Below are 12,630 nucleotides of genomic sequence, written 5' to 3'. Positions count from 1 at the left end.
TCTATCACTACTCTTTTTCCTATTCCCTCCCAGATATTCTTGCCTGCTTAAAAATATTTAAAATTGAATTGAAAGTCATTTCCACAAACTTCCCTTTGTCCCAAACCTGTTATACTTTACATAGGAAGAAGCAACATTTTGATAATGTTATTTCTCCATATATAGTACAAGTCATTTTTAAAATGTTACCTTTGGCTCAGTGGAGTGTCCCCACCCTGCCCCACCCTTCCAAATGTCTAACAAATTATGATTGGTTATTACCTGCATACAGGAAAATTTTGGGGTTCTATGTACTTGTTTTCCAGAACTGCTGTAACAAAGTACCACAAAGCAAGTGACTAAAAACAACAGAAATTTATTGTCCTTCTCGAGGAGGCTGGAAGTTCAAAATCAAGGTGTCAGCATGGTCACACCTTCTCAAGGCTCTAGGGAGAATCTGTTCCATGCCTTTCTCTCAGCTTCTCTTGGCTTGCAGCTACGTAACTCCAATCTATGCATAATGTGCCTTTCCCTGTGTTTTCTTGTTTTCTTTTTATTAGGACATCAGTTACATTGGATGAAGAGTTTGTCCTACCCTACTTCTTCCTGTATCATTTCTGCAAAGATTCTATTTACTGTAACAGTTCCATTATGAGGTACTAGAGGTTAGGATAGGATTTCAACATATCTTTTTAGGTGACATAATTCTACTCCTAACAGTTTTATATTTTTTAGAAGTGCTTTGTTAATTTCCTAATTGCTTCCAATTATTTCACAGATGATTCTCTTGTGTTTTCCTGATACTTACCATTGCATATAATGAAAATTATGTTTCTTTTCCAATATATTTCCCCATTTTTTCCTCTAATCTTAACCTCACTGGTTGATCTGTCATTACACCCAGCCAATAGACAGGTGTTCATTATCTTAAAAAAAAAAATTCTGCTTCACTGTTTTTAAAATGAGTAGAATATTTTTTAAATGATGCATTTGTGTTTCTTCTGTGAACTATTTTTTATCCTTTGTCTACTTTTTACACTGGAGATTTTTTCTTATAAATTTGAAAGAGATCTTTGTGCATTAAAATTCAACCTCTTGTGACATATTGAAAATGTATCCCCTCAAAACTTTGAAAGCACCTTGTCAACTATCCAACAGCCAACAGAAAGCACAAAACAAAATGTAAGAAAGGTGCAGATCTACTGTAACATAAATTAATAAACCTTTCTGTGTGACAGACCAATACCTCAACAAATACTTCTCATATTGTAAGAGCCCTAAGACGAATAGTGGAGTACATGTAGATTTTTATGAAGCACTCTTGAAAATTTCAAGTACACTAACACTTATAATTTGTTTCATAGTACACCATTTCTAAACCATTCAATTTCTTTCCAGCTAAAGCACTCAAAGGAGCTCAAGGACTAAATGATCTGATTAACCCTTTAATATCAAACGCTTCACAGCTTTTGCTCTCACATACATGTCAAGTTTCCACTGACATTTAAAGACCCTAATTCGACATCAAAGAAAGGATTAATCTGTCCTTGGTTTATCTAAATGACCAAATAATAAGATTTAAGTGGTAACCAGCTGCAGGATATGTCCTTATTAAATTTGATAGGATTTTTAAAAAGCCAAGTAAAGTAATGAAGTTTGCAAAGTGATTTAGATTAAACAGATTTGACTATTCAATTTGGAAGAGATTTAGTGCACAGGTATAGGCATAAAGACAATTTTTAAATATTAGGTTTTCAATGTTGCTGATCAGAAAGTTGAGAAATGTTAAAGGAACATTACAATATATTGCTCTGACCAGTTTTCATTACTCATGAAATAAACATGTGCTTATTTTAGCAGTATGCTTTTTTCTCCCTCCCCACAAGTCCCATTTCTTCCCAAGGAGCTGTTCACATGACTCATCCACATGCAACAAAATCTAGTTTTGGGGACATTAATACTCATTCAGCAATGTTAATGTGCCAAAAGATCAGCCAGAAAGCTTCCGTCCAGGACCACTGAGGGAATAGTAATTTGATGTACTAGGACTAATCTCATAAGCCAAAAATATATAGCGAAGATGCCAGGACTTTGGAATGCTTTCAATGACATTAAAACCAGTCTGGATTTGGTAACTCAACTCATTCTGCACCTGATTATCTTTATTTCTTTGTCCTTTGTACTCCTGTATAGAAATGATGTGACTTTTTCTGTACATATACAGGTTTATTATGTGTGTCTGTCACTTGTGCCTTTGTTTTCCTTGTATTCTTATGGAAGCCATTCTATTTGTGCAAGAATTGAGGGCATGGGTTGGGGGTGTAGTTGAGTGGTAGAGCACTTGTCTAGCATGTGAGGCCCTGGGTTTGATCTTCAGCACTGCATAAAAACAAAGTATTGTATTCATCTACAGCTAAAAATTTTTAAAGAGAAAGACTTGAGGGCATATTATAAATGCTAAGTGATTACACTTAACCATGATACTTTATATCTGCAGTGTGTTTACGGAGTCAATTGCTTTGATACCTGCAAGTTGGAATGTATATAGGTAATTTTTATAACTATAATAATTATTGTTTTAGAGCAGTATTTTTCACAGGTGGTGAGATCAACTAGTGGTCATAATTACTATTTTAAAATATGAAACAGTAAAAAACTGTGAGGCAATATATATGTGTGTATATTTATGCACACATGTGTATGCTTAAGCACACATGCAAACACACACACACATATATATGTACTGGGTAACAATGGAAAATGTGTTTCTTACTGTTGTTTGTAGTCAAAACAGTCTGAAAAGCAGGCACTAAGTGTGTTAGTGAGGTGATGGAATCCTTTTTGGCATTCTTTATCTCACTCTAGAGGTTAGAGATGGTCTTCCTTTTCACTCAATCTGTTAATGTTAATCGAGTGATTACTATAAGTTGGTTGGGGATTAGGTGTGTTGGGGCAATTTCTACCAATTGTTACACAGTGGTAAGATTTTAAATAAAAGCTTAAAAATAAATTAACACAGACTCAATTACAACTGTTCTTAATTTAATGTGCCTCTTGATGGTCATGAAGTAGAAGTAAAATGTGTCAAAAATTCCCAGAAATAACACCTTCACAGAATGTCAAGCTTCTTGTACTTCTCATTAATACCTGCAGAGAAATCTAGCATAAAAGTCTGTAGTTGAGAAAGGAATTATCTAAGGATATATTTCTTTTCATCTACTTGCTCATTGATTTCTTCTTATTTTTTTAAAAATATTTTTTAGTTGTACTTGGACACAATATCTTTATTTTTTTATTTTTATGTGGTGCTGAGGATCGAACCCAGGACCTTGCACGTGCTACGCAAGCACTCTAACACTGAGCCACAATCCCAGCCCCTTGATTTCTTCTTTCCTGGGCTTTTTGGTAGGAAAGTAATTTTTTCAATGATCAAGAGTCAGGTGCTGGCTCCAAAATTCCTTTTCAGAATTTCTTTTCTCCAGGAAAAATACATTTGTTTTTAATGTTCTGTTTTCATAAAGCTTTAATCAGTCAAATAACCATTTGCTATAATATATATGTGTATATATTTATATATAAATATATAACATATTTATATACATTTATGATATATTTATATATACACTATATATTATTACACATATTATATATATATATATATATATATATTTAAATTGGGTAGAGAGAAGAAATGAGGTGTTATACATTTAAAAAATTAATACTTTCTTTAGATGAAATTCTATTTGAAAACTAAATATACGCTCCTCCTCCCACCCCACAAAAGGCAACTTATTGTTCTGGTGCTTGATATAAACTGCAAAATAATCTAGAGAGTTTCAAGTCTTTTGATATTCTGATCTCTCATATTGAGCCCCAGTATTAAATTTTACATTGTAATTAATTATAGTTTTAATTTTCTCAACTCTTCTTCTTTTCACCCCAAATACTTTCAAAATAGCATGTGATGTTTTAAGATAACATTTAATTTAGAAATATACCTGACATGTTATTCTCCAGTGAAGTAACTTTTTGGAATATATAAATAAATTTTAAAAGTGAAACATTCTGGGGCTAGGGTAATGACTCAGTGGCAGAGTGCTTGCCTAGTATATGTGAGGCACTGGGTTTAATTTTCAGCACCACATATGAATTAAAAAAAAAAAAGGTCTATCAACAGCTAAATTTTTTTTTTAAAGTGAAACATTCTATGCTTTATAAGAGGTACCTTTCCTTTAGATATAACACTAGGAAAGAATATTATTTTTCTCTTCTCTGATGAACAGATTCAACAAATATATGCCATGGTTTCTAGTAATCATTTAAACTTCCAAAATCAGACCAACAATACTACTACTGTTAAGTATTTTATAGCAGCAGAGTTCCAAGTTTTCTTTTCCAATTACGAGTTTTAAAATTTAAATACTATTGATACTATTATGGTTCATTATTTCAATGTTTATGTTAGGCTGGTGATAGAAGGTTCATTCATACACATGTTCTAGGTATACTAGAAAACTAAATGAGTCGTCATATATTTTTGGAAAGTAAACCCAAATGATTAAGTAATGGGTTTACAAATGTAATGGGAAAATATTTTGTGACAAAATGATATTTCTTTTCCAGTCAATCAAGATAATCAAGGTTTGGTTAAAGCCAGCAAATGTTGCAGTTGGCTTGTATCCTGCCACCTCTGTTCAGAGAGGTCATGTCAGTATCTTGAAATCAATCACAGTAGTAGTATTTACAACGCAGAAATCAGCAAAAGTCACAAATCAGAGGTTCCCCTCCCTTTTGAAGAGTATTTAAGCACTTTCCAGCACATCAGTCTTAACAGTTATTATATTCTTTTAAAATATAATTCCTCATTATTCATAAAGATATAAAATTTTTAAATTTTCTCAAATTAGTTTAGAGTAATGGAAATGTTACACTTTCATGGTGAAGGAATAAGTATATGAGGCCCTATCCACAGATAATTCTTCTTTTCTTATTAGGGAATTGTGGTCTATTCAAAATTGCTTAAAATTTGGTTTTTTTTTTATTGGTTGTTCACAACATTACAAAGCTCTTGACATATCATATTTCATACATTAGATTGAAGTGGGTTATGAACCCCCAATTTTACCCCAAATGCAGACTGCAGAATCACGTCGGTTACACATCCACAATTTTACATAATGCCCTATTAGTAATTGTTGTATTCTGCTACCTTTCCTATCCCCTACTATCCCCCCTCCCCTTCCCTCACATCTTCTCTCTCTACCCCATCTACTGTAATTCATTTCTCTCCTTGTTTATTTTCCCATTCCCCTCACAACTCTTATATGTAATTTTGTATAGCAATGAGGGTCTCCCTTCATTTCCATGCAATTTCCCTTTTCTCTCCCTTTCCCTCCCATCTCATGTCTCTGTTTAATGTTAATCTTTTAAAATTTGGATTTTTATCTAAAATCACAGTATCCTATTTATAACTCAATCTATGCTTATGAAGCCAAATATTTAAACTTCAGATGGAAACTCACAAATTTTAATTATCTATCAAGAATTTTTGATTTAATGACAAAAAGTTAATTTTGGAAAGTACGAAATAAAACAATTTTATAAGGTGGACTCATTTATTTGACACATTAAATTATGCAAATAAAAATGTATGCAACTTAATAAAAGAATCACATTCTCATACTTCTTGAACACAGCAGTGGTCAAAAATAATGAATTATAGAATGGACCCTGTACAGAAGTTTCAGGCTTCTAACTTTACTGAATCCAGTACTAAACGTGCTTCTTTATATTCCTCAGCTTCTTCCAAGTCTTTTTCAGTTTCCTGAAATGAAATACAGTAAAAAATTAGGCTTATTCCTCTCAAATTTCATTACTTTGTTATTTATTCAAATATTCCACACCCTTCATAAAAAGCATAAAAATTAAAGAAAAATGATACCAATCCTCTTCTAAATATATCACAGTTCTGTTCTTTTTATAACAAGGAAAGAGAAGAAATAAAAGCTTGGTGTTCTTCCACTATAAATTCTCATATAATATATTCTCAATTATTTTAATTTTATTTTATTTGGTGGGGGGTACCAGGGATTGAACTCAGGGGCACTCAACATGAGCCTTATAGGCATGTGCCACTGTGCCTGACCTAGTCTCATTTAATAATACAGTTATCATAAAAAAACTATCATAATTAAAGAAAAACTCAGAAAATTTTAAAGAAAAATTTTACTCTCATTTTGTTATTACATCATTGTGCAAAAGAGATTCTTATTAAAAATGGATTAAAAGCCAAAAAGGAGGGATTTTTAATGTGCTACAAATATGATAACATTCAGGCCAAAATAATTCTCCAACTACTCACAATAGTAAAGACAGCTACTGGTGTGTCACATCAGAGTTAAATACAACATTTGAATTAGAAAAGTAATTACTTGTTAATGAAGATTACATATCTCACACTAAAGGAAACAAAATACATCTTTCATCTTTTCATATTTAAAGATTGAGTTTTTCCAAGATACTGACATATAGGACATTTTTACTGATATATTATAATGATAACAGACAAATGAAACAATATTGTCTGAATTATACATTGGAAATTTTTTTTTATTTTAAAATGAAACTATGGTCAACAATTCATGTCAGGTCAATAAAAGATGGAGATTTTTGGTTATTATAGAAAAGAGGCAATAAAATATATATTTAATATAAAAATTTAAAGTAAATGAGTGCGAATCCGCTTAGCTTAGCTTAGAGATAAGAATTTCTTAAACTTGTACATTACACCTTAAACATGTTTATATTCTGTCAGTAAATATAAGCTTGCACAGGATAGAGATACTGTTGAACATATCCTCAGATACAAATACATTATCCAAAGACATTTTTTTTCCTAAGAAAATTTTATATTATTTTCTCAGCTACAGCATTTAATGGTTAGGAATACAAATGGTGTTTTTTACGTAGTATTTTAACACTAATCATTTCCTGCTTTCTCTGTGGTAAGAATTATCCTGCCTTTAAAAAGTTTTTATAGATAAATAAGGAGTTTTGTGCTCAAACTACTGTGAAATGTAAACTTTTTTCTTTTTTGTTTTTCTATAGAGTTAGTCCTAATTTTTTGGGCAAACAAATTTCATTCTCTTTCAAATCATACTGAAAAAGCCTTATTTTTGTCATATAAGGGTAAAACTATGAATCAGGAAAAAAGTTATTAGTTCAAGAAATACAAACATAAAATTAGTAAAGGAAATGACAGAATTCATCAATCATCAAACAGCAACAACAATGGCTTGTATATAGTATTATGTTTTTATCTCTATTAAGAAATAACTTTTACTTACAGTTAGAATCTCTTATAAACTGAGTTAGCCACTGTATCTATCACAAAGTATTTATACCAATAATATAACAGTGTTACCCACCTCCAAATTTATTTATTTTTTTCTCTAATTGATTTCAGGTTTGAATCTGAAGGAATTCCAGATCCCTTAAATAAGGGCCCAGATTCACTTGAAACATCGGATCTTTCCAAATTTGAAACAGGCCAGGCAATGGTGGCACACACCCCAAATTCCATTGACTTGGGATGCTGAGGCAGGAGGATCCAAAGTTTGAGGATAGTCTCAATAACTTAGTGAGACCTTCAGCAACTTAGCAAGATCTTTTCTCAAGGGCTGGAGTTGTGGCTCTGTAGTAGAGTGCTTGCCTAGCATGCATGAGGCACTGGGTTTGATCTTCAGCACCACATAAAAATAAAATAAAGACATTGTGTCCACCCAAAACACTCACTCTCTCTCTCACACACACACACACACACACACTCTCTCTCTCTCTCTCTCTCTCATATATATATATATAAGATCCTTTCTCAAAAAAATATAAATAAATAAAATAAAAATTAAATTAAAAGGGCTGGGGATGGAGCTCAGTGGTAGAGTACCCCTAAGGTGAATCCATACTACCACAAAAAGAAAAAAACCAACTGGTCAACACATCCTTAATATGACCCCAAAATGGTTTTCTGCATGAAAACCAATTCAAGATATTGTTGGACAATATTAATCTGATGAATACCTGCTATCAAATGCAATTATTTAATTAAGTTTAAGTAGAATAAACATGCTAGAAAACTACTTTTATTGGAGTTATAACTCAAAAACAATTTAAGGTCAACTAATTATTTTAGTAAAGGGTAGGTGAATAAAAATGTCTTCACCTAGCTCTCAGTGTTAAATATTTAAAATTTTGGATATGAATTGGATTGAAATTTTTTTAAAATACAAGACAAAGATCTTTACTTACTAAAATCTGCTGAAGATCGGTATATGCAGCTTCTAACCTGCGTTGGCAATCTGGGATCATCATCCGCGACTCTTGAAGGATCTCTGCCTATAATGAGAATTTACGTGTGTTTAGCTTATACCTCAATAAATATCTAATGATTTAGAAGAATCATAAAAAATTATGTTTATGTTAAATGGCTCAATGTTTTAATTAAATTATTAGAAGTTAGATTATCACACTATAAAATCTACAAGTTTTAGAACTTATACTAAATGTAGGGTTTTTTTTTTGTTGTTGTTGTTGTTGTTTGTAATCACTTTCTCATGGTAAGTGAAAATTAACTGGAAAAGCTTTTCACAGAACATTTATTTAAAAAGGCTATTTAAAATAAACTATTTCCCCTGCTGTCACAAAGCACCTTTATCCAAAATGGGATCAGCTGGTTATATAAATATCTCCTACATCTTTTGAGTAATAAAGAAAAACAGTGTTCAGATAATATCACATGGAGATAATTACTGCATGAAAAAAGTTATTGAGTTATTGATCACATCGTGTGCACCCTGCAGGAGGTTCTCACTGAAAGACAGAGGTAAAGAAAAATGAAAAGCAAAGACCAGCAGGTTCATATTTTTGATGCTTATCATGCATAAAAAGTTATTACTTATCCTTGTGCTTCATTTTAGTAGAAAGATTATTCTCCCCATGCAGTTTGAGCCAAATTACCAGTGTGGCACCCCTCTGAATCTGAACTTGCTTACTCCCCCTGACGACAAACACTACAGAATTAAACACAGGAATATTTATTCCAGAGGATATTTTTGGGCTTAAAATTCATCATTCAAAACTGGACTATAACATATTAAATTACAAAGGAAAAAATCAAATCAATGACAGGGAAACCCAATAATTAAGTTAATGTCAAGTGTTGGGCCTAAAATAAAATGTTTAAAAAAATGTAGTAGGAAGCTTTATTTCCCTAGACTATTCCCCAAAAGAGACATAGATATTAATTTAACATTTATTCCCCAAAATTAGTGTTTGGTTAAATACAGAGACATGGGTTAAAAATCTAAACTTTTACTGAGTTATAATCTAGCTCATATAAAATAAAAAGGAAAGATATAATCTCATGGTAATAATACTGAATTTTAATAGAAATTAATTAATTCCAGTACCTTTATTCATTCCCTAATAGCTCATACTGTAAATAAAAAACAGAATTATAATATACAAGGACATTCCCCACCCATTCTATTTTTTTTAGGTAGAATCTTATTGCTGAATTTTTAACTCTTTTATTAATAAAGCATAGGTTGAAAATTTCAAACAGGATCATGACTTTACTTTCAGAGCTAATCATGCTATACCTAGACATTTGTAATCACTAAGTTATTTTTGCATATCTGATTAGTTTGAATAAGAAAAGTCAGTGGCAGGAACATTTCATATTTCTTTTTCTATGAAATGCCTTCAGAATACCTCATAGGAATTAACACAAAGAATTAGGTCAAATCCATGATAAGTTAAAATATATACTCATTAAATTTTTGTGAAAGCTTTAATGTTACTGAAATGCACTTTAGGCAATGTTATCCAAAATAATTTATATTCATTATTATTCCATTTATTATTATAGTGAATCTTCAATTAGTCTATCAAAAGAGGATTCTGGCTTAAGCAAGGCCTAAATTCAGTGTCCTATATTCCATCCAAATGCATTCAATACATTCAGTTTGAACATACATTTTCTCTGTTGATATACAAAAGTTCTCTGTATATCAACAGGTACCACATCTGCAGATTCAATCAAGAGTGGGTAGGAAACATTTTTTAACTGCATCTGTACTGAATATATAGACTTTTTGTCATTACTCCCTACACAGTACAATATAACAACTACTAACATAGCATTTACATTTATTAGGTATTATAAGTAATGTGCATAGTATACATGAGAATGTGCACAGATTTTATGCAAAATACTAGGACATTATGAACAAAGGACTTAAGCATCCATGAATTTTGGTATCCACAGGAGGGTCCTAGAATCAACCCCTTGATCAAACCAAAGGATGATCACGTTCATGCAAGATGACAAAACAGGGAAAACAAAGATGAAAAAGAGAAGGTCTCTGTTCTCTAATTCAGTATAGGAACATAACCATGAAAATGAACATATGACATTGCATCAAGAAGACCAAGCTAAAGAAAGCCAAAAAAATAGCAATAACTATAATTTGGATATTGTGATCACATCTCCATCAAAGCCAAAAATTATTATACTTTCCCTTATGGTAATGGGTTATAACTATCAGAAATAATTTTTTATTTGTTCTTTTAAGATATACATGAGAGCAGAGTGTATTTTGACATATTATACATACATAATTATAACTTATTCTAATTAGAATCCCATTCTTGTGGTTGTACATGATGTGTGTTTCACTGGTGGTATATTCATATACAAACATAGGAAAGTTATGTCTGATTCACTGTACTGTCTTTCCTATTCCCATCCCCTTTGTCTACTTCAATAAACTTCTATTCTTACCCCCACTCTCCGCTCCTTATTATGTGTTAGTATATGTTAGTATCCACAAATAATATTACTAACATTAGTACATTCAGCCAGGTTTTGGGGGACTGGCTTATTTTACTTAACACGATAGTCTTCAGATCTATCCATTTACTCTCAAAAATCCTAAAGTCATTATTTTTTTGGCTGAGTAATATTCCATTGAGTATATATACACCATATTTTCTTTATCCATCCATCTGTTGAAGGGCACATAGGTTGGTTACACAGCTTAGCTATTGTGAATTGAGATACTATAAATACTGATGTGGTTGCATCATTATAGTATGCTGATTTTTAAGTCCTTTGGGTATGTACTGAGGAGTGGGATAACTGGGTCAAATGCTGGTTCCATCCCAAATTTTCTAAGGAATCTCCATACTGCTTTCCATAGTGGTTGCATGAATTTGCAGTCCCACCAGCAATGTATGAGTGTACCTTTTCCCCACATCCTCGCCAACATTTATTGTTACTTGTATTCTTGATAATTACCATTCTGACTGGAGTGGAGATAGAATCTCAGTGTAGTTTTAATTTGCATTTCTCTAATTGCTAAAGATGTTGAACACTTTTTTTGATCATTCGTATTTTTTCTTCTGTGAAGTGTCTGTTCAGTACCTTTGCCCATTTATTGATTGGGTTATTTATTTATTTGGCGTTAAGTTTTCTGAGTTCTTTGTATAACCTGGAGATTAATGCTGTATCTGAGGTGGAGGTGGTAAAGACTGTCTCCCATTCCATAGGCTCTCTCTGTTCACATTCTTGACTGTTTCCCTTCTGTGAAGAAACTTTTTAGTTTGATACCATCCCATTTATTGATTCTTGATTTCACTTCTTGTACTTTAGGAGTTTAGTTGAGGAAGTTGGTTCCTAAGCTGTCATGACAGAAAGTTGGGCCTACAGTTTATCAAAAATAATTTTAAAAAAATAGTATATGAGGTATTATCCAGAGAAGACACCCCCTAAAACACTGAATTTGACCAAAGAAATATTATTTTTCAAAGTGTTTACCTTGGTAGGTAGCAATTATCTTTAAAATATCTGAATAAACTATTAGTTTATTCTAATGCTGTCTGAGGTAAACTCAGGATCTTAGCACAGATTGGGAGGAAAAGGGAACTTAGGGGGATACAACAGGCTACAGTTCCATTGATAACTAATTTTTTTTTAAAAAAAGATATGAATTTTTAAGGTAATTATTCAAATAAAATGGAAGTTGGGGTGGTTAGGTTACAACAATAAACAATCTGTTGAACCAAAATTCCAGTCACTTTCCTTTATGGTTAAATGTACATAAATCAGAAAGAAAATGTTCTTATTGAAGGACTTTCATTTTTTTTCAAAATAAAGAGTTCTGTGAAATAATATGACTAACTTCAAGCTCTTTGGCTACTGCCTAATTGGGATAAGGTTTCTAGCTTTTTTAATATTTCATAACATTCACCGGGTGCTGGCTATACCTATAGCTATAAAAAAAATCTATAGATACTCTTGCAGCACATGATCTGGATTGATGCTGTGGCTATAAAGGATGTTGTAAGGGTAACTGGAAATTTTCAGTGGCACTGAGGATTCCATGGTAGTAATGGCTCAGTGTCAGCTGCCTGACTTTAAGGCTGATATATGGTAAAATATGAGAATGCCCTTGTGTGTAGTATGCACTACAGCATTTGGAATGTTTCTTTGGTGGGGAATGAAGTTGAGTATCTTTTTATATGATTATTGTTCATTTTCATTTATTTTATTATAATGTTCCTATTGACATTCATGACCCATCTTTCTAT

General features: G+C 32.0%; 1 protein-coding gene across 2 annotated transcripts in view; it reads right to left on the bottom strand.

The window, feature by feature from the left end:
* Positions 1-2,084: 2,084 nt before the first annotated feature.
* TBCA (tubulin folding cofactor A) overlaps positions 2,085-12,630 on the bottom strand; it is an 85,295-nt gene continuing 74,749 nt past the window's right edge. Inside the window, exons 3-5 of one of the 2 annotated variants that reach the window (XR_014020087.1) lie at positions 8,287-8,373; positions 5,613-5,803; positions 2,085-2,096 (exon numbers count right to left, since the gene is read on the bottom strand). Coding sequence is in view for 1 of the 2 variants with exons in the window: in XM_081277863.1 (XP_081133989.1) it covers positions 5,723-5,803; positions 8,287-8,373 (168 nt within the window). In the remaining variant the exon portion in view is untranslated. Of the gene's footprint in view, positions 2,097-5,575; positions 5,804-8,286; positions 8,374-12,630 lie in introns of those variants that run through there. The other variant, XM_081277863.1, reaches the window with a different exon arrangement.

This window comes from Spermophilus citellus (assembly GCF_964194105.1).
Source record: "Spermophilus citellus genome assembly, chromosome: 1".
Lineage (NCBI taxonomy): Eukaryota > Metazoa > Chordata > Mammalia > Rodentia > Sciuridae > Spermophilus > Spermophilus citellus.
Note: the sequence above shows the minus strand (reverse complement) of the source record. Positions and strands in the feature narration are given on the sequence as shown.